Source organism: Stegostoma tigrinum, chromosome 6 (genome assembly GCF_030684315.1).
Source record: "Stegostoma tigrinum isolate sSteTig4 chromosome 6, sSteTig4.hap1, whole genome shotgun sequence".
NCBI lineage: Eukaryota > Metazoa > Chordata > Chondrichthyes > Orectolobiformes > Stegostomatidae > Stegostoma > Stegostoma tigrinum.
The window spans coordinates 70,346,198-70,366,657 of NC_081359.1; the positions used below are offsets into that span (position 1 = coordinate 70,346,198).

Here is a 20,460-nt window from a genome sequence, read left to right on the forward strand (position 1 = left end):
TCTAGGGTCTAGTCTGCATCATTGTAATTGTCCAGTGTGCCTATTTCTTCAATAACTCCTTGCTTGAAATCCTTCAGTTTGGCCTTTGCTTGGAGCAACAAGATTTTCCTGCCTACCTGCTGTGGCTATGACCATGATCATGATGCATGACAGGGATGAAACAGGCAAATTATCAGCAACTGTTCTAATATTACATATATTCAGCTGCTAATCATAAGAGTACAATATCCACATTGTTTACTGGAAAACCAAATCTTACTCCATTTTTGTTTCTAATTGTGAATTTGGAATTTACTTGAAAAATACATAAATATTTTATATTGCTGTTTAAATTTAGAGTTGGGTTGAAAACTCAGCCTGAATCAAAGTGTCCAGAGCTACTAGCAAATTACTGTGACATGTTACTAAGAAAAACACCACTCAGTAAGAAGCTTACTTCGGAAGAAATAGAGGCAAAGCTAAAAGAAGTGGTATGTATGTTTCTGATACATTATAGGTTTAACTGTCTGGCTATTTGTTTATCTAGTGATCTAAATTTCTTTACACAGTGACATAACGTAATTTTGTGAAAACTGCAAACTCTAAATCCAGGTGACAATTCAGGTCTTTTTAATAAGAATCACCAATGTGCAATTTATGTTCCAATTTGTTTTGAGTTTCGTAGCAAAACAAATTAAAGCACGATGTGCTAGTTTTTATACTCCATGTCTTGCAGGGTGTTAATGGTGAGCTCCACAATATATGTTTGCTTTGGTTAGACAATTCGTTTCTCAGATTTTGGCTATATTCAGTTGATGTTTGGTCCACACACATTATTATTTTTAATTCTCAAAAGTATTGTAATCCAATGGGATTATAAGGAACGTTCTTTTTTTGTATCATCTCTGGATTTTTCAGATATTAGCATGTCAAAGTGCTTTGCCTGTTTTGAAGAGTATGTTTCATTTGGCTTTTATTGAAGCTGTGATATCTGTTTTGAATGAGAGATAATGGGAACTGCAGATGCTGGAGAATTCCAAGATAATAAAATGTGAGGCTGGATGAACACAGCAGGCCAAGCAGCATCTCAGGAGCACAAAAGCTGACGTTTCGGGCCTAGACCCTTCATCAGAGAGGGGGATGGGGAGAGGGAACTGGAATAAATAGGGAGAGAGGGGGAGGCGGACCGAAGATAGATAGAGGAGAAGATAGGTGGAGAGAGTATAGGTGGGGAGGTAGGGAGGGGATAGGTCAGTCCAGGGAAGATGGACAGGTCAAGGAGGTGAGATGAGGTTAGTAGGTAGATGGGGGTGCGGCTTGGGGTGGGAGGAAGGGATGGGTGAGAGGAAGAACCGGTTAGGGAGGCAGAGACAGGTGGGACTGATTTTGGGATGCAGTGGGTGGGGGGGAAGAGCTGGGCTGGTTGTGTGGTGCAGTGGGGGAAGGGGAGATTTTGAAACTGGTGAAGTCCACATTGATACCATTAGGCTGCAGGGTTCCCAGGCGGAATATGAGTTGCTGTTCCTGCAACCTTCGGGTGGCATCGTTGTGGCACTGCAGGAGGCCCATGATGGACATGTCATCTAGAGAATGGGAGGGGGAGTGGAAATGGTTTGCGACTGGGAGGTGCAGTTGTTTGTTGCGAACTGAGCAGAGGTGTTCTGCAAAGAGGTCTCCAAGCCTCCGCTTGGTTTCCCCAATGTAGAGGAAGCCACACCGGGTACAGTGGATGCAGTATACCACGTTGGCAGATGTGTAGGTGAACCTCTGCTTAATGTGGAATGTCATCTTGGGGCCTGGGATAGGGGTGAGGGAGGAGGTGTGGGGGCAAGTGTAGCATTTCCTGCGGTTGCAGGGGAAGGTGCCGGGTGTGGTGGGGTTGGAGGGCAGTGTGGAGCGAACAAGGGAGTCACGGAGAGAGTGGTCTCTCCGGAAAGCAGACAGGGGTGGGGATGGAAAAATGTCTTGGGTGGTGGGGTCGGATTGTAAATGGCGGAAGTATCGGAGGATGATGCGTTGTATCTGGAGGTTGGTAGGGTGGTGTGTGAGAACGAGGGGGATCCTCTTTGGGCGGTTGTGGCGGGGGCGGGGTGTGAGGGATGTGTTGCGGGAAATGCGGGAGACGCGGTCAAGGGCGTTCTCGATCACTGGGGGGAAAGTTGCGGTTCTTGAAGAACTTGGACATCTGGGATGTACGGGAGTGGAATGTCTTATCGTGGGAGCGGAGGCGGAGGAATTGGGAATAGGGGATGGAATTTTTGCAGGAGGGTGGGTGGGAGGAGGTGTATTCTAGGTAGCTGTGGGAGTCGGTGGGCTTGAAATGGACATCAGTTACAAGCTGTTTGCCTGAGATGGAGACTGAGAGGTCCAGGAAGGTGAGGGATGTGCTGGAGATGGCTGTGACTCCCTTGTTCCTTGTACCTACTAACCTCATCCCACCTCCTTGACCTGTCCGTCTTCCCTGGACTGACCTATCCCCTCCCTACCTCCCCACCTATACTCTCTCCACCTATCTTCTTTTCTCTCCATCTTCGGTCCGCCTCCCCCTCTATCCCTATTTCTTCCAGTTCCCTCTCCCTATCCCCCTCTCTGATGAAGGGTCTAGGCCCGAAACGTCAGCTTTTGTGCTCCTGAGATGCTGCTTGGCCAGCTGTGTTCATCCAGCCTCACATTTTAATATCTGTTTTGAATTGTTGGTAAAAACTCCCATTCTAATCCAAGTATGTGAAGTCGAGTGAAACCAAAACTTCCATTTTGTCATAGCACTATATAAAGGTTATAGCACAGAAAGATCCATTCAGACCATTGTGTCCAAGGTGGCTGAATAAACTAGTCACCTATTACAATCCCACTTTCTAGCACCTGGTCTGTAGACTTGTGGGTGACATTGTTTCAGGTACAGATCCAAAGTCCTTTTAAATGAGTTGAGGGTTTCCATCTCGACCACCAAACTAGACCGTGGCTTCCAAACACCCACACCTCTCGGGGGTTTTAAAAAAAACTTATCATGTCCTCTCTAATCCTTCTACCAACCACCACCTGAAGGCTCGTAAGCTATTTCCTGCAGTTCTGCACTACCAGTGTGAGCCTGAGTCCATGGCCAGAAAGAACCTCGCCAATAGAAGCAAAATCTGTTTCAGTTGGATGAACTAGAATCATATTTACAAAGCACAGAAGGAGGCTATTCAGTCCATTCTGGCTGTACCAGCTTTTTGAAAGAACTACCCAGCTAGTCCCACTACCCAAATTTTTCCCATAGAGATATTTTCCTCTTCAGGTATTGATTCTATGTTCTTAAGATGTTTTGATCTCCTTTGAAATCTGGAGTGTTAATGCATAGGAGATGTTTGTGTCTATAGAATCGTTCTTTAAGTTTAAAGGAAACCAATATGCCTGTTACGTAATACAGTGTTCAACTGATTGTGCTACAACAGTTTCAGTGATGCCCAGTGGTTGAGATGGAAACCCTCAACTCATTGAAAAGGATCCCAGGTCTGCACCTGAGGTACTGTGGAGCTTGATAAGTTGAAAATAATAGGGTTATCCCAAAGTATACTTTGTTGTTCTCGAGTATCAGATTAGCAGTGTTGATTTCTGTCTTGTACCATATTCATTAGTTTTGTGCTGAGCTACTTAAGTTTGTCTTTAAGCTATGTTCAGGCATATGGGCAAGGATTTTTTTCTTTAATGACAATCTTGACTCAGTTTTTTTTCCTTTTCAACACTTTTGGCAAGGGTGGGTTAAACTTAGATTTGAGTTACACTGTTCTCAGAGATCAGGAGCAACGTACCAGACATTGTATTTCCATGGAAGCAAGGAAAAGTTGATTGCAAACATTGCTTGAATTCTCATACATTACTTTTAACAGTTACTTGTACTGAAGTATGTGCAAAACAAAGATGTCTTTATGCGGTACCATAAAGCTCATCTGACGAGGCGCTTAATCCTGGACATATCAGCTGACAGTGAGATAGAAGAAAATATGGTGGAATGGCTTAGGGTGAGTAAATGTCAACATTATGTTTTTCATCTTCCCTAAATACAATATACTGTTCTCCATAGGATCTCTGCTGTTTAGGTTCAATTAGTAGAGTGGTAAGTAAATGACCAAATAAAATGTGGTCTCACTCTCAGTTCTGGGAATGACATTGCTTGTTGGTCAAGTGTAAACTGCACTTGATAAAGGGCAAGAGGATTTTTTTCCCCTATCTCCCAGATGTCATAAACTGTTTGATGTAGTTGTTCAGACTTTGTTTTAAAAACATCAATGAAAATAGGGCACATTAATAATTGGGCAAAATAAGGATTTGAATCAAAGGAAGGCCAATTCTTTTCTTCCCCCACACCCTCATTGTATGCACAGGCATGTGCACTTTCACATTCCTGGCCAACCTTTATTCCTTAACCAACATTATTTTTCTTGAATTTCCCAGGATGTGAATACTTCTTTGCAAAATCAAGTTGTTTCCTTTCCTTAATCAGATGAGCTAAAGTGGAGTTGCATGACAAATCAATTTTTCCGGTGGCTAATTAAATCTTCTAATCCATTGCTGTCAAGATTTAGGATATATGTTTCATTCAATGTTATAAATTGTCTATTATATTTATATATGGCCTTTCGAGTCCATCCTAGCTTTGAGGTATAAAAGTCCCATTGTCCAGTGTAGTTTTGTGATCCTTTTGAATTAATACATTTTCAACTTTGGCTGTAATCAAGAAAAGATGTCTGATGTATAAAGATTTGGGCATTATTGTACAGCAAAAATATTTTTCTAATATGTGGAGTCATTTGATCGTACAGAACTTGAATATTGCTGAAAAAGATGCATTTTGTCAGAGTTTTCCGTCATCTAACTTGTATACTCAATGGCAAAGCCTCTACCAATCAGAGCACACTTACTAACCAATGAGCACACTCTTTTATACAGATGTTTTCCCTTTATATTGGTTTCCCACTGAGTGCAAAGCAAAAAGCTTTGATAGAATGTCTCTTTTCTGCAGTACTTTGTAATGCATATTTAAGATTAATTTAATCACAATAATTCTAGTTTATTGAGATGCCCCAGTTTGCCCATACAGACCTAAATTCATTAGGTTTTTCCTGGCATGTATACAATATGTAACAATGGTGATAGGCTTTGAAGCAGTAACTTGATTGGGCCGTGGAAAGTTCCACAACAAGCGGTACTGAGTCTTACAAAAAGTATTTGACAAATTTCCATGTGATTGCCTACAAGTGAAGCCCAAAAGTAAATCTTTGGACTGTATGAGAAATTGGCTAAAGGAAACAAAATGTTTGTGTTTTGGTTGGGCTCGTGGAGCAGTGCTGAACAGTGACCCATAAATAGGTGTTGGCAGCACTGTATAAAAGCAGGACAAATCCAAGTGTGTTTGAGTTCTGTCAGGGCAGTTCAGGTCCTGACCTCATTAAACCTTGGTTCACACAAGGAGATAAGAGCTGAATTCCAGGTTAAAGATCCTATGCTGCATTGTCGACTTGCACTGCTCTTCAGGTGACTTGGTATTTTTATGTCTAGTTTCAATATCCTAATCAGTATTGTCAGGTAGGAACTATGTACGCAACCATAATCACTATATGATTTAACATCTTTCTCTCTGACCTTGCATAAATATCTTACATAAATATCATAAGTAACTACATCCTACTTTATTGTTGCAGTTTACTTTCCAAGGTTTCAACTTTATTACTCACTAAGGGGGTCCTTTGTTTATTAATCACTTACTTTATGTGAATTGATAGCTATCCCAAATTTATTTGCTTGAATTTATATCTATACCCTCTCTTAATTTCTTCAAAAGTAATCTTCCGGATTCACTTTCCGGGAATCATTTATCGTCTTATATTGAAAGTTGAAAGCTTTCTGCAGTCTTGACTCACAACTCAAACTTTTTAACATATTAGGGCAAGCCTTGTAACTGCACCTCTTGCTGGCAGATACATGAGTTTACCACAAAGCTCCCCCCCGCAAGCCATTCACCATCCTGACTTGGAAATATATCGCTATTCCTTCACTACCACTGAGTCAAAATCCTGGAATTCCCTTTCTAATGGTATTGTGGGTCAACCCATAATAGGTGGAGTGCAGCGTGCTTGGAGCCTGTCCACCATTTTTGAATAGATCATGTGTCAGCAAGAGGTGCAGAATAGCCACAAGACACAGAGTTACAAGGCTTGATCTAATATGTTAAGAAGTTTGACTTATGAGAAAAGACTGCTGAAGGTTTTCAACCTTCAATGTTAGATGATAAATGATTTCAGGAAAGTGAATCATGATGATTACTTTTAACCAAATTAAGAGAATGGTAAAGATATACATTTAAGCAAATAAATTTGGGACAAATATCATTTCACATGCAATAAGTGATTCATAAAAAATGGACTCCCTTGGTGGGTAATAAAGTTGAAACCTTGGAAATTTCAACCATTAATTAAAAGAGAATGTGGTTACCCTATAAAACAGAAGATTTTTATGTTAGGTCAGAGAGAGAGATGATATAATTAGAAATTACGATACTGATTAGGATATTGAAACTAAACATAAACCTGCCAAGTAACCTGAAGAGCAGCAGAGGTAGATATTTCAACACAGCGCCTTTAGCACTTTCATCACTTCCATCAATGTTTGAATCAAGGCTATAATGAAGTCAGGACTGAGTTGCCTTGGTGAAACCCAAACACCATGCTGCTGAGCAGGTATTGCTGTTTGAAAGCATTATTGATGCCACCTTCCATCAATTTATTAATGATTGAGATTAGACTGATTGGGCAGTAATTGGCAGGGTTGGATTTGTCCTGCTTTTTATCTCATGCTGCCAACACCAATTCATGGGCTCAGTACTGTTCCTCCAACCCTACCAAAACACATAAACAAATCCCTATTTTTTTCCTCCTTTAGCTAATTTGCCACACAATCCCAGGCTTCACTTTTGAACTTTAATATAGGATGGAAGGTTTGTCTCTTGGTTGAGAGTGTTAGTAACTAAGCAGAGTATGAAAATAGTTAAAAGCAATACAAATCAGGCTGAAGTGAAAGAGGTGTCTTATTCTGGAAGATTAAAGAACCTCACAATTCTAATGAGAGTGATTGCAAACTGAGCATTTTTCTGAACTACATAAATATGAATATATATACCAAGCAAGTCTAAATAATTAGTCAGAACTAAAATGAAAAGTGCATTGAAAATTAATGTTAAGAATAACTTAACTATTACTAATATCTTTGGCACAGTAAAGGGACAAAATAGGCACACTCAAAATACAATGGAAGGCTTTAATAGGGGTACAATAGGGATGAATTTTAATGCACTGTATAATTTTTTCTGGTCCTTGACTGTTATAATGTTCAAAGTTTGCTTGTCTGTACTATACACGTTTTAGCATGCTTTCTGAATATTATTATGTCATAAGATAACTTTAATTAGTGAGCCTTGATTGGATTAGACATTGAGGCATGCGGTACATAAATGGGATTATTACGATGCAGGATATAATTTGGCCCATTGTGTCTACGCTGGCTCCCTGAGCATTATGACTTAGATTCCATCCTTCTGCCTTTTCTCCATAATTTTGATATTCTTTTCGCTTAAATATACCATGGCAGGCTGATGGAGAAAGTGAAGTCACATGGGGTCCAGGGAGTGCTAGCTAGATGGATAAAAAACTGGCTCGGCAACAGGAGACAGAGAGTAGTAGTAGAAGGGAGTTTCTCAAATTGGAGACCTGTGAATAGTGGTGTTCCACAGGGATCTGTGTTGGGACCACTGTTGTTTGTGATATACGTAAATGATTTGGAGGAAGGTGTAGGTGGTCTGATCAGCAAGTTTGCAGATGACACTAAGTTTGGTGGAGTAGCAGATAGTAAAGGGGACTGTCAGAGATTACAGCAGAATATAGATAGACTGGAGAGCTGGGCAGATAAATGGCAAGAGGAGTTCAATCCGGGCAAACGTGAGGTGATGCATTTTGGAAGATCCAATTCAAGGGCGAACTATGCAGTAAATGGAAAAGTCCGAGGGAAAATTGATGAACAGAGAGATCTGGGTGTTCAGGTCCATTGTTCCCTGAAGGTGGCAACGCAGGTCAATAGGGTGGTCAAGAAGGCATACGGCATGCTTTCCTTCATTGGATGGGGTATTGAGTACAAGAGTTTGCAGGTCATGTTACAGCTGTATATGACTTTGGTTCAGCCACATTTAGAGTACTGTGTACAGTTCTGGTCGCCACATTACCAAAAGGATGTGGATGCTTTGGAGAGGGTGCAGAGGAGGTTCACCCGGATGTTGCCTGGTATGGAGGGTGATAGCTGTGAAGAGAGGTTGATTTGATTAGGATTATTTTCATTAGAAAGACGGAGATTGAGGGAGGACCTGATTGAGGTCTACAAAATCACGAGGGGTATAGACAGGGTGGATAGCAAGAAGCTTTTTCCCAGAGTGGGGGACTCAATTACTAGCGGTCATGAGTTCAAAGTGAGAGGAGGAATGTTTAAGGGAGATATGCGTGGAAAGTTCTTTACGCAGAGGGTGGTGGGTGCCTGGAACACGTTGCCAGCGGAGCTGGTAGACACAGACACGTTACTGTCTTTTAAGATATATCTGGACAGGTACTTGGATGAGCGGGGAGCAAATGGACACAGACCGTTAGAAAATAGATGACAGGTTAGACAGAGGGTCTCGATCGGCGCAGGCTTGGAGGGCCGAAGGGCCTGTTCCTGTGCTGTAATTTTCTTTGTTCTTTTCTTTGTTCTTTAATCACCCGAAGACTTGTTGAATACTTCAACTGAACTGTCTGTGCCAGACTTCCAAGCAATGCATTCCAAACCTTAGCTGTTCACTGTGTGTAAAAGGTTTTTTTTCAGACATTTGCTGTATTTGCATATTACCATTTATCTGTGCCCTGTCATTATTAATCCTTTTATAAGAGGAAACAGTATCTCCCTGTCTACTCAGTCCTGCCCCTCATAATTTTGTAAGCTTGCATCAACTGTCTTAAATGTAGAATGCAATTATTGTAAAAATGGCTTAAAACATTCTGTGAAGTCCAGTACTCCCAAATTGGGGCATGTTTTATATATTGAATCATATTTTCAGATTTACATAGTTTAAAACTGATTCAAGAAGTTGATACATTTAATTTGACTAGTAAAGTGCATACATCTTTTTTCATTGTATTTATTATTGTTGTGTATTTTTATAAGATAGAACTTTTTTTAAAAAAGCATAATTGTGTGTTTTAGGAAGTAGGCATGCCTGCTGACTATGTGAACAAGTTGGCCAGAATGTTCCAGGACATTAAAGTGTCTGAGGACCTGAACCAGGTCTTCAAAGAAATGCACAAAAACAATAAGTTGGCCTTACCAGGTATTTTCTTTTAAACTTTGAGAGAGAACATTCTTTTGAAAATTATGTCGCCAATGAGTACTGTTTTTTAAAATTAAAAAGTTAATGCTACACTATATCAGTGCCTGATATGTTCAAAGAATGTGGTTGTGCCTTTGCAGATTAAATTTAACACAATCAAAAATTTATTATTCCTAGAAATGAAAGTCTAAGAGAGTATGAAAGATGCTTATTAGAAATGCTATCCAACTAAATTATAACTGTTCATGCTATTTAGCGGATTCTGTGAATATCAAGATTTTAAATGCTGGTGCCTGGTCACGAAGTTCCGAGAAAGTATTTGTTTCTCTGCCAACTGAACTAGAAGACCTCATCCCCGAGGTGGAAGAATTCTACAAAAAAAACCACAGTGGTAGAAAGCTGCATTGGCATCACCTCATGTCTAATGGAATTGTAAGTAACAGAATGCTTTTGATCTTAATTTTAGGCATTGGATGATGTGACTGGCATGGTTTCCTGATAAACTTAACTTTCATATTTACAAAGAGGAGCCAGTCAGCAAGTGATGTTACTTGCATTCTGATAATAAGTTAAAGGAATACATAAGCTTGTGAATAGCTATCTAAAATTGCTAGTTCAAGTTTGGCTTGAAATTGGACTAATATTTTTAATTGGTATAATGCTCTTGCTAGTTTTAAACTTTTTTGGCAAAACTACTTGTCTTAAATAGATGTAAATAAAATATATTTGAGACAATCAAAAACTGAAGTTGCTGGATAAGCTCAGCAGGTCTAGCAGCAATTGTGAAGAAAAAAATCAGAGTTAATGTTTCGGGTCTGGTGACCCTTTCACAGAACTGATGGTAGCTAGGAAAATGTCAGTTTATATGCAGAAATTAGGAAGGGATGAGTGGGGTAGAATGTAAACGATAGGTTAGAGCCTGAAGAGAGAGAGGAACAGTTGGATAGACAAAGGAGTTGATAATGATCTGGCTGGGAGAGTGAATAGTTGTTAATGGGTACTATTAGTAACTAACAAGAGGTAGTGTGTAATGTCAGGCTATGTGATAACAAGGCCTGGTGTATGGGGTAGGGGGCTAGGACCTGGGAGAGTTTAGGCCCTAAAATTATTGAATTCAATATTGAGTCCGTAGGGCTTCCATCTCCTTTATATTTTGATCATATGGCTGTTAGATTGTTAGCCATTAGCTCCTTCTGGGATGTGTTGGGAGAGTGTTTATTGGCAGCGTTAGGTTTTGTTGTGTTCTCCTAGGATTCAAATGATGTCAGTATCTGCCAGAAATATATGAGACCCTGGAAGACAGCTAGCAGTGGTAAAATTGTTTCTAAACCTGGTGAAGCTACTAAATAGGGCTACCCGGTGCCAAACAGCATAAGCAGAAAGTGACAGAGCTAAACAATCCCACAACCAGCAGATCAATTCTAAGCTTTGTAGTCCTGCCACATTCGATTCGTGGGCGGCACAGTGGTTCAGTGGTTAGCACTGCAGCCTCACAGCGCCAGGGACCCGGGTTCGATTCCAGCCTTGGGTGATTGTGCAAACTCCGCATAGACATTCTCCCCATGTCTGCATGGGTTTCCTCCAGGTGCTCCGGTTTCTTCCCACAGTCCAAAGATGTGCAGGCTAGGTGGATCGGCCATACTAAATTACCCGTAGTATTCAGGGGTGTGTGGGTTATAGGAGGATGGGTCTGGGTGGGATGCTCCAAGGGGCGGTGTGGACTTGTTGGGCCGAAGGGCTTGTTTCCACACTGTAGGGAATCTAATCTAATTGTGAATGATCGTAGGCAAGTAAAAGGAAAACTCACTAGAGGAGGAAAAGACTCCACAAATATCCTATCCTTAGTAATGGAAGAGCCCAACACATCAGTGCAAAAGATATAGCTGACAAATGTACAAATGCAGTGGTCCCCAGCATCACAGATGCCAGTCCTCAACCAGTTTAATTCACTACACGTATTATCAAGAAATGGGGTTAGAGACAGTGCTGCAAAAGCTATGAGACTGACAGCATTGCGGCATGCTTCAGAGTTTGCCACTCTCCTTGTCAAGCTCTTCTGGTATGCTAACAACGCTAGCATCTAACTGGCAATGTGGAAAATTGCATTGGTCTGTCCTCTAAATAAAAAATGCAGGAGAAATCCAGCCTGACCAGTTGCAGCCCTGTTTGTCTACTCTGTCATCAGTAAAGTGATGGAAGGTGTCATCAACAGTACTATCAAGCAGCACCCGCTTAGCAGTATCTTGCTCACTGATGCCCAGTTTGGGTTCCGCCTGAGCTGCTCAGCTCCTGACCTCAATTTAACCGTGGTTCAAAGATGGACAAAAGCACTAATTCCAGACATGAGGTGAAAGCGACAGTCATTGACATCAAGGCTGCATTAAACCGAGTATGGTATCAAGGAACCCTCACAAAACTGGAATCAATGGGTATCAGGAGGCAAACTCTACTGGTTTGTGTCATACTCCGCACGTAGGAAGTTGATTGTGGTTGTTGAAGGTCAGTCGTCACGACTCCAAGACATCTCTACTGGAGTTCCTCAGGATTGTGTACTACTAGTGACCATCTTCAGCTGCTTCAACAATTTTCCAGTCACCATAAGATCAGAGGTGGTCATACTTGCTGATGATGGCAGAGTGTTTAGCCCCACTTGGGACACTTCAGATACTGTAGCAGTCCATGTTCAAATGCAACAAGATCTGGACAATGTCCAGGCTTAGGCTGATATATGCTGAGCAACATTCATGCCGCACGATGACCATCTCCAGTAGGAGACAATATAATCCATGCCCCTTGACATTTAATGGTGTTAACATCACAGAATTGCCCATTGTCAATATCCAAGGTGTTATCATTGGCCAGAAACTGAACTGGACTTGCCGTATGAATACAGAGACTACAACAACATGTCAGAAACTAGGATTACTGCTGCCAGTAACTCACCACTCAACTGTTCTAAGCCTGACCACCATCTATAAGTCAGGAGTGTGATGGAATACTCCTCACTTTCCTGGAAGAATGCAGCTCCAACAGTACTCAAGGAAGTTGACATCATCCAGGACAAAGCAGCCACTTGATTAGCACCACATCCACAAACAGTCACTCCCTCCACCGCTAATGTGTTTTATCTGCAACATGAACTGCATAAATTCACCAAAGATCCTTAGGTAGCAACTTGTGAACCCACAACTGCTTCCAGCTGGATGGGCAAAGATGCAGATACGTTGGAAAACCATCACCTTCAAGTTCATAGAACAGAGAACATTACAGCACAGTACAGGCCCTTCAGCCCTCAGTGTTGTGCCAACCTGTCATACCAATCTGAAGTCCATCTAACCTACACTATTCCATGTACGTCCATATGCTTGTCCAATGACGACTTAAATGTACTTAAAGTTGGCGAATCTACTACCGTTGCAGGCAAAGCCCTTACTACTCTTTGAGTAAGGAAACTACCTCTGACATCTGTCCTATATCTTTCACCCCTCAATTTAAAGCTATGCCCCCTCGTGCTTGCTGTCACCATCCTAGGAAAAAGGCTCTCCCTATCCATCCTATCTAACCCTCTGATTATCTTATATGTCTCAATTAAGTCACCTCTCAACTTCTTCTCTCTAACAAAAACAGCCTCAAGTCCCTCAGCCTTTCCTCGTAAGACCTTCCCTCCGTACCAGGCAACATCCTAGTAAATCTCCTCTGCACCCTTTCCAGTGCTTCCACATCCTTCTTATAATGCGGTGACCAGAACTGTACGCAATACTGCAAGTACGGCTGCACCAGAGTTTTGTACAGCTGCAGCATAACCTCTTGGTTCTGGAACTCGATCCCTCTATTAATAAAAGCTAAAATACTGTATGCCTTCTTAACAACCCTGTCAACCTGAGTGGCAACTTTCAAGGATCTGTGTACACGGACACTGAGATCTCTCTGCTCATCTACACTACGAAGAATCTTACCATTAGCCCAGTACTTTGCATTCCGGTTACTCCTACCAAAGTGCACCACCTCACACTTGTCTGCATTAAACTCCATTTACCACCTCTCAGCCCAGCTCTGCAGCTTACCTATGTCTTTCTATAAGCTACAACATCCTTCGTCACTATCCACAACTCCGCCGACCTTAGTGTCGTCTGCAAATTTACTAACCCATCCTTCTACGCCCTCATCCAGGTCATTTATACAAATGACAAACAGCAGTGGACCCAACACCGACCCTTGCAGTACACCACTAGTAACTGGACTCCAGGATGAACATTTCCCATCAACTACCACCCTCTGTCTTCTTTCAGCAAGCCACTTTCTGATCCAAACTGCTATATCTCCCACAATTCCATTCCTCCGCATTTTGTACAATAGCCTACTGTGGGGAACCTTATCGAGCGCCTTGCTGAAATCCATATACACCACATCAACCGGTTTACACTCATCTACCTGTTTGGTGACCTTCTCAAAGAACTCAATAAGGTTTGTGAGGCACGACCTACCCTTCCCAAAACCGTGCTGACTATCCTTAATCAAATTATTCTTTTCTAGATGATTATAAATCCTATCTAGCGAGTTTTGAGAAAATTTGTAGCTCAGGTTGAGGTTCTGGATGCGAGTTTGCTCGCTGAGCTGGAAGGTTCATTTTCAGACGTTTCATCACCATTCTAGGTAACATCATCAGTGAGCCTCCGGTGAAGCGCTGGTGTTATGTCCCGCTTTCTGTTTATCTGTTTAGGTTTCCTTGGGTTGGTGATGTCATTTCCTAGAAGCATTGCATTCCAACGGGAACTCCATCAACAAACACATTGATTTGGAGCCCATCTACCACCCTCTGAGAAAAAGAACAGGAAATGACATCACCAACGCAGGAAATGACATCACCAACCCAAGGAAACCTAAACAGATAAATAGAAAGCGGGACATAACACCACCGCTTCACCGGAGGCACTCTGATGATGTTTCCTAGACTGGTGATGAAACGTCTGAAAATGAACCTTCCAGTTCAGCGAGCAAACTCACATCCAAATCCTATCTCTTATAACCTTTTCCAACTCTTTACCAACAACTGAAGTAAGGATCACTGGTCTATAATTACCAGGGTTGTCTCTACTCCCCTTCTTGAACAGGGGAACCACATTTGCTATCCTCCAGTCTTCTGGCACTATTCCCGTAGACAATGACGAGTTAAAGATCAATGCCAAAGGCTCAGCAATCTCCTCCCTGGCTTCCCAGAGGATCCTAGGATAAATAAAGTTCCCCCTCTAAGCCACTCACCATTCTGACTTGGAAATATATTGCCATCCCTTTGCTGTCCCTGGGTCAGAATCCTACAATTCCCTCACTAATGGCATATACCTACAGCATGTGGACTACAGTGATTTAAGAAGGCAGCTCATCACCAGCTTCTCAAGGGCAACTAGGGATGGGCAATAAATGCTAGCCAGCCAGTGACGTCCACATCTCATGAGTAAATTAAAAGAATATTGTACCTGATGCAATCAAAAGAGTCAATAGGAAAGATTAATCAAAACAACCTCTAGGCAGTTTTCCAATTGACCTTTACTACCTTGACATTTTGTGGACAATTTGATTAGTTGCTGATTTTTTAATCAGTGTGTAGATGGTTAGTGTTGCAACAGTCTAGTTGGGTTATTGTTGACAGTAAACAACTCAGTAATATAATGAACTTTTCTTAGGAAGCTAAATTTGCATAAAAGGTTTTTAAAAATTACAAAAATTGTTCAATGTCATGCACCTTGTAATTTTTATTATTAGCATTTCAATTTATCATGTATATAATGAAAAAAACTGAATACAGTCTTTTTTGCTGATGTGTAATAATAGAATTATTTCCTTATCTTCACCCCCCACTCCTCCCCGAAATAGATAACTTTCAAAAATGAAGTTGGCCAGTATGATTTAGAGGTTACCACATTTCAGCTGGCGGTACTGTTTGCCTGGAACCAAAGACCAAGAGAAAAGATTAGTTTTGAAAATCTAAAATTAGCAACTGAACTCCCAGATGCAGAACTCAGAAGGACATTATGGGTAAGTTATTTGCTTTAGCAACTACTTTCTCTTGCACTACTTTCTTCTAAATATCATTGATTCCTTTTACATTTGAAGGTGCAGGTAAGATAGAAGTTCGATTACTGCAGTAACTTAGACTTCTGTGAAACTTTTTCTATCCTTATAAAAATGCTGTAAAAATGTGATGGAGAGAAACATGAAGACAATGAACGTGATCAGATACTTTAGTGGTTAGTATAGGTAAAGGATTTTGAAAGATACGGGGATGTTTTAAGGTGAAAATTCTAAAAAATGGACGCTAGTCGGTTAAAACAAAAAACACCAAAAAGCACAGAAACAAGAGGGTTGTCTTGGGTAGGGACAGAGAGGAGGGGCAGTGCTTAAGCTAATGTGGTCAAAGGATTGGGAATTTGCATTTTTAGGGCTGACAGAGACCTAGGGGAAAAGTTAACTGCAGGAGAGCCAAACTCAATGGGATGAGAATGGACCTGTGACAGATGGATTGCCAGACAAAACTGTAAAGAAATAAAGGAATGCCTTTAGATCGTTCAGGTAAAGTCAAGGTGCTTAGACATGACCTGGAAAGATAGGCCCAACAAGTTCAGAGCTCCTTCGATGACAAAAAAGGTAGAGAGGAAAATGGAGCAGTAAAACGATATGTATGACATTCTACATAAGACTAAATTTTCAGAAGAGAAGTGAAAAACCAATAAATGAGAAGCAGGGAGAGGAGAGACTGGTGATAGACATGAGGGAATTCAAAAGTAACCTATATGCGTATAAATAGTCGAAAGTAGGTGTAGGGACAATTGTTCGTCTAGAAGGTGATGTAATTGCACACCTTAGCATTGCCCCTCTCCTTCAAGCAGAAAACTTTAAATCATTTGATACTAAAGAACAAGATGCTTCTCAAGCCATAGTGTAAGTGGGCACATTGGTTCAAGTAAAAATTAAGAGGAAGCATTAGAAAAGCTGGTTGTACTTGAAGTTGATATGTCACCAGGATTGAGTGAGATGCATACAAAGATGTTGACGAAAGTAAGGGTAGAAATAGCAAAGACATTGGCCATAATCTTCCTATCTTCGTGGTGCCAGAAGATTGGAGAATTACAAATGTTATACCCTGTTGGGTAGATAAGAGTGCGAGGATAAAGTCAGAAACTGCAAGTCAGTCATGCTCCTGGAATTGGGAAAGGTTTTAGAAACATTTGGAGACAGGATTAATGGTAATTTGGATAAATGCAGATTAGTTAAGGAAAATCAGCATAGCTTTATTGAAGGAAGACTGCTTATCTAAATTACGTGAGTATTTTGTTACAGTAATGTAAAGTATGGAATTTTATTGGTTTGATAAGGGTGTGTGGTAATCAGTAGCAGATGGAATTTAATGCAGGTATGCATGAAATTGTTTATTTTGTTAGGAAGAGTGAGGAGAGGCAATGTAAAACAAAATGTATAAATCAAGCAGAGATGCTTCCTGATTTGAGTATTTCTGGAGCAGATGACCTGGAGTTATAAGTACAAATTACTCAAGGTGGCAGGGCAGGTTGAGAAAGCAGTTACTAAAGTATATGGAATGACAGGATTTATAAATGAGGGAATAAAATGCGAAAGAAAGGAAGTTATAATAAACTTGTATGAAACACTGTTTCAATCTCAGTTGTAGAGTATTGTTCAATTCTGGCCACTTTGCTTTAGAGAGGATGTGGAGGATGCAATAAAAGTTTGCATGAATGGTTTGAGAGATGAGCAATTTCAGTTATTTTGATAGATTAAGAAGGTTGAGAAGTGATTTGATGACGATATTCAAAATCATATGTATGTGTACAAAGTAGATGGGGTCAGTCTTGTTCCCAGTGACTAAAGGATCAAGAATCAAATGCATCAAACTCTTTATGCACAAGAAGTGGAAGTAGATTCAATCAATACCTTCAAAAGAGAAATGATTAATTGTCTTGAGAGAAACGTTTGCTGGGTTTCAAGGAAATATTGGAGTAATGAAGGTAAGTGAGTTGCTGTTGCATACTGTGGCACGGACCAAAGGGCCAAATAGCTGCCCTCTCTTTTAACATTTTTTTTAAATGATACTGTGTCCACTTCTGGAATTTAAACACTAAATTGAATCGTTGACAATCTGGAAACCACTTTGTGAGCATTAGCAGAATGTATGATGGTGAACCTGACTTGTTGTGTGGTATAGTGAACAGGCAATAAAGTTTTTGGTTTGCTAACTTGATGGTAGATCAGAAGCTGGCCATGAAAGCATGGTATTCTGAAGGAAACAAACATGTTGATAACGGTTTTGGCATTAGGTGGGAGGAAGTGAGTGATATTACAGATTACAAAGATAATTTTATTTGAGTTCTCTGTCTTCATTGCTGTGTATATTGTTAGACAACTGTAAGCTTGACTTGCATTTTTTTTAGACTGCATTCTGATGAAAGGTCATTAACCTGAATTGTTATTTCTTTTTCCATCTCCATAGATGCTGTCTGCAGTACTGAAATAGTGCCAGCATTTTCTGTTTATTTTTCAGATTTCCAGTTTCTATATCATGCTTTCATTTCAAGCTCTATTCCTCTTCCTAGCTAAAGGCTGTGTTTCAGTGACAGCATTTATAAGCATGAAGTCATTGTCTGTGATTAGTTATTTTAACCAACCTGTGTGAAATTGGTGTAGCAGTTCTGGAGCAGTTGGGACTTGAACCTGGGCCTCTGTTCCACTAGACCTCGTATCCATGTATTAGCTGTCGACAACTAGTTCAGCTTCTCCTCTGCCTACTTTGACATCATAGCCAACACTGATGTCTAGTTATTTTACATAATTGTAGATGATCCAGAACTTTTTGAGTTCCAGCTAACCAAAATCATCCTGCAGCTCTGTGCCCTAATACCCTCAAATTATATTGTTCTAAATCGTACACAGCACAGCTTTATCGTCTAATAATAAGTCTTACTCCTCTGGTAATTACGTTTTTCCAACCCCAACATATTGAATTCAAAAAGTAAAATGAAATGGAAGCTCTTCATATGCTAGATATCTGAAATAAAAATGGAAGGTGTTGGAAATGTGCAACAGAATGATTTAGTATTTGTAAGGAGAAAAAACAGATTTTGATGGGTCACATACCCTTGTCTTCCATCTCCCTTCACAGGTGCTGAGTAATTGCTATTTTCTTTCAGTTTTTTGTTTTATATTGAAATCAAAGTCTGTGCCTTGCCTGTCCTATGACTGCGTTTTCCCCAGTTTCAGTGTCATCTAATTGATATCCCTTGTATGTCTTCACCTTCACTACCTTTAAATATATTGGTGCCCTTGCTTTGGTACTCTCTCCTTAAAACTCTCTGCACCTATAGAAGCCTCTGTTTAAAAATAGTCACATCTTTGACTGTACATGTTTTTACCTCATAGAACTGGGTGCTAAATAAATGCAAGTTTACTTTTGTCATCATATTCATTAGTTAAGAGACCATTAATCTTACTACCTTTGTTTTTGTCTCAAAAGTCACTTGTAGCTTTTCCAAAACTGAAACGTCAGGTTTTACTCCATGAACCTCAGGTCAGCTCACCCAAAGATTTTACAGAAGGCACTCTTTTCTCAGTAAACCAGGACTTTTCTTTAATGTAAGTATTAAAAGAAGTGTTTTTCAAGTATGTGTTTTTTTTAAATTAGAACTGTAATTTCCTTTAACTTCAATTTTCAAATCAGCTGAATTTTTTTCATTTCATCCTGTATTTAGTTTCTCATTTGCTGTCTTACAGCTATCAGAAGTTAATTTGAGTACTGAAGGTTTTCTGTTGGATCCACAATGAGATGAAATATAAAATTATTAATCATTTCAGACTTCAAGGATTTGTAACCAGAAAAGCCAATGCAAAACACAAGCTATATTGTCCTTTCAGGCAAAGGGTTGTCAGTCCAACTTTATGAATGTATGACAATTAACGTGGCTCCCCGGGAATTAACTTGATTTCAGCCATATGCTGTTTGTATTTCTATCTTGGAAGAGAGCAAGAGGAAAAGAAAATTAAGGAGTAATTTAAACAGATTTGTTGTTGGGGCATTTATTCAATGATAATCTGCACAGACTTGGGATATGTTTAAAGGCAGTAAATGGTGGTCTTGCCAGCAATGCGCAAAACCCATGAGCCAATAAAATAAAAACACATAATGTTGGTGCATGTGTACTGAGGCTAAATACATAGGGAGTATTAGCAACTACCATCATAATTCATGAACATTCTGAAGCAAATTAAGTCAAAAGGTGGCTTTGAATATTTTGTAGGAAGGAAGTTGAAGTGATTCACTAAAATAAATGTGGAAATACGTTAAAAGGCGAAGTGAAGGTCAGTCTGGTTAACAACGTACGTGCAGATGCAAATCACCAATGGTAAGAAATTATTCAGCCTGTAGACACGAGGGCCGTCAGAAGAGATGAGGGCTCTTAAAGATATTTATAGTATCATTGAACAAAGAGTTTTCTATTTATTGCTGATTTTGAACTCTATTCCCAGCTGTCCCACCTCAAGTCAGTGCCCAATAAGATGCCGGAGTCCTTCAAATTCTACGTTGTTGATTACTGCATGAATGTCAAGGAATGGCCAATGACATGTCTGATTTTCATATGCAGTGTGAATGCCTGGTGGTATTGCAATGCCTCAAGGTCCACACCAATATTTACACCAGCAAGCCTGGCAAGGAACCTCAGTAAGCGCAACTGTGTTGCCAAAATGTGTGCCATTTCTTTAATTCATTTCCATTGGACCAACCACTAAGTGTAACCATGCAGCCTTGCTCGAAAAGAAATTAGAAAACATGTTAGACTTGTTTCAGAGTAATATACAGCCTGGTGGTGTCTACAGTAGTGTAATCTGTGTAGCAGCCAGGTTGCCCAAGGTGCACATAAGTGATCTCAGAGTCAGTTTTTTTTACAGCACAGAAAAGACCCTTTGGCCCACTTGTGACCATGCCACTCAACAAGCATTTATCTGTTCTAGCCCCACTTTCCAGCACATATCTCATAGTCTTGTGCACTATCACATTTCAAATGTTCATCTAAATGCTTCTTAAATATCACACGAGT

The 20,460-nt window shown here is 40.4% G+C and overlaps 1 protein-coding gene across 1 annotated transcript in view; it reads left to right on the forward strand.

Annotated features, from left to right (window-relative positions):
* LOC125453039 (cullin-5) overlaps nucleotides 1–20,460 on the forward strand; it is a 112,173-nt gene that overhangs the window by 80,828 nt on the left and 10,885 nt on the right. Inside the window, exons 13-18 of the mRNA XM_048532088.1 lie at nucleotides 338–470; nucleotides 3,849–3,980; nucleotides 9,238–9,361; nucleotides 9,618–9,793; nucleotides 15,233–15,394; nucleotides 18,882–19,000. Of these exons, the coding sequence (XP_048388045.1) occupies nucleotides 338–470; nucleotides 3,849–3,980; nucleotides 9,238–9,361; nucleotides 9,618–9,793; nucleotides 15,233–15,394; nucleotides 18,882–19,000 (846 nt within the window). The remainder of the gene's footprint in view (nucleotides 1–337; nucleotides 471–3,848; nucleotides 3,981–9,237; nucleotides 9,362–9,617; nucleotides 9,794–15,232; nucleotides 15,395–18,881; nucleotides 19,001–20,460) is intronic.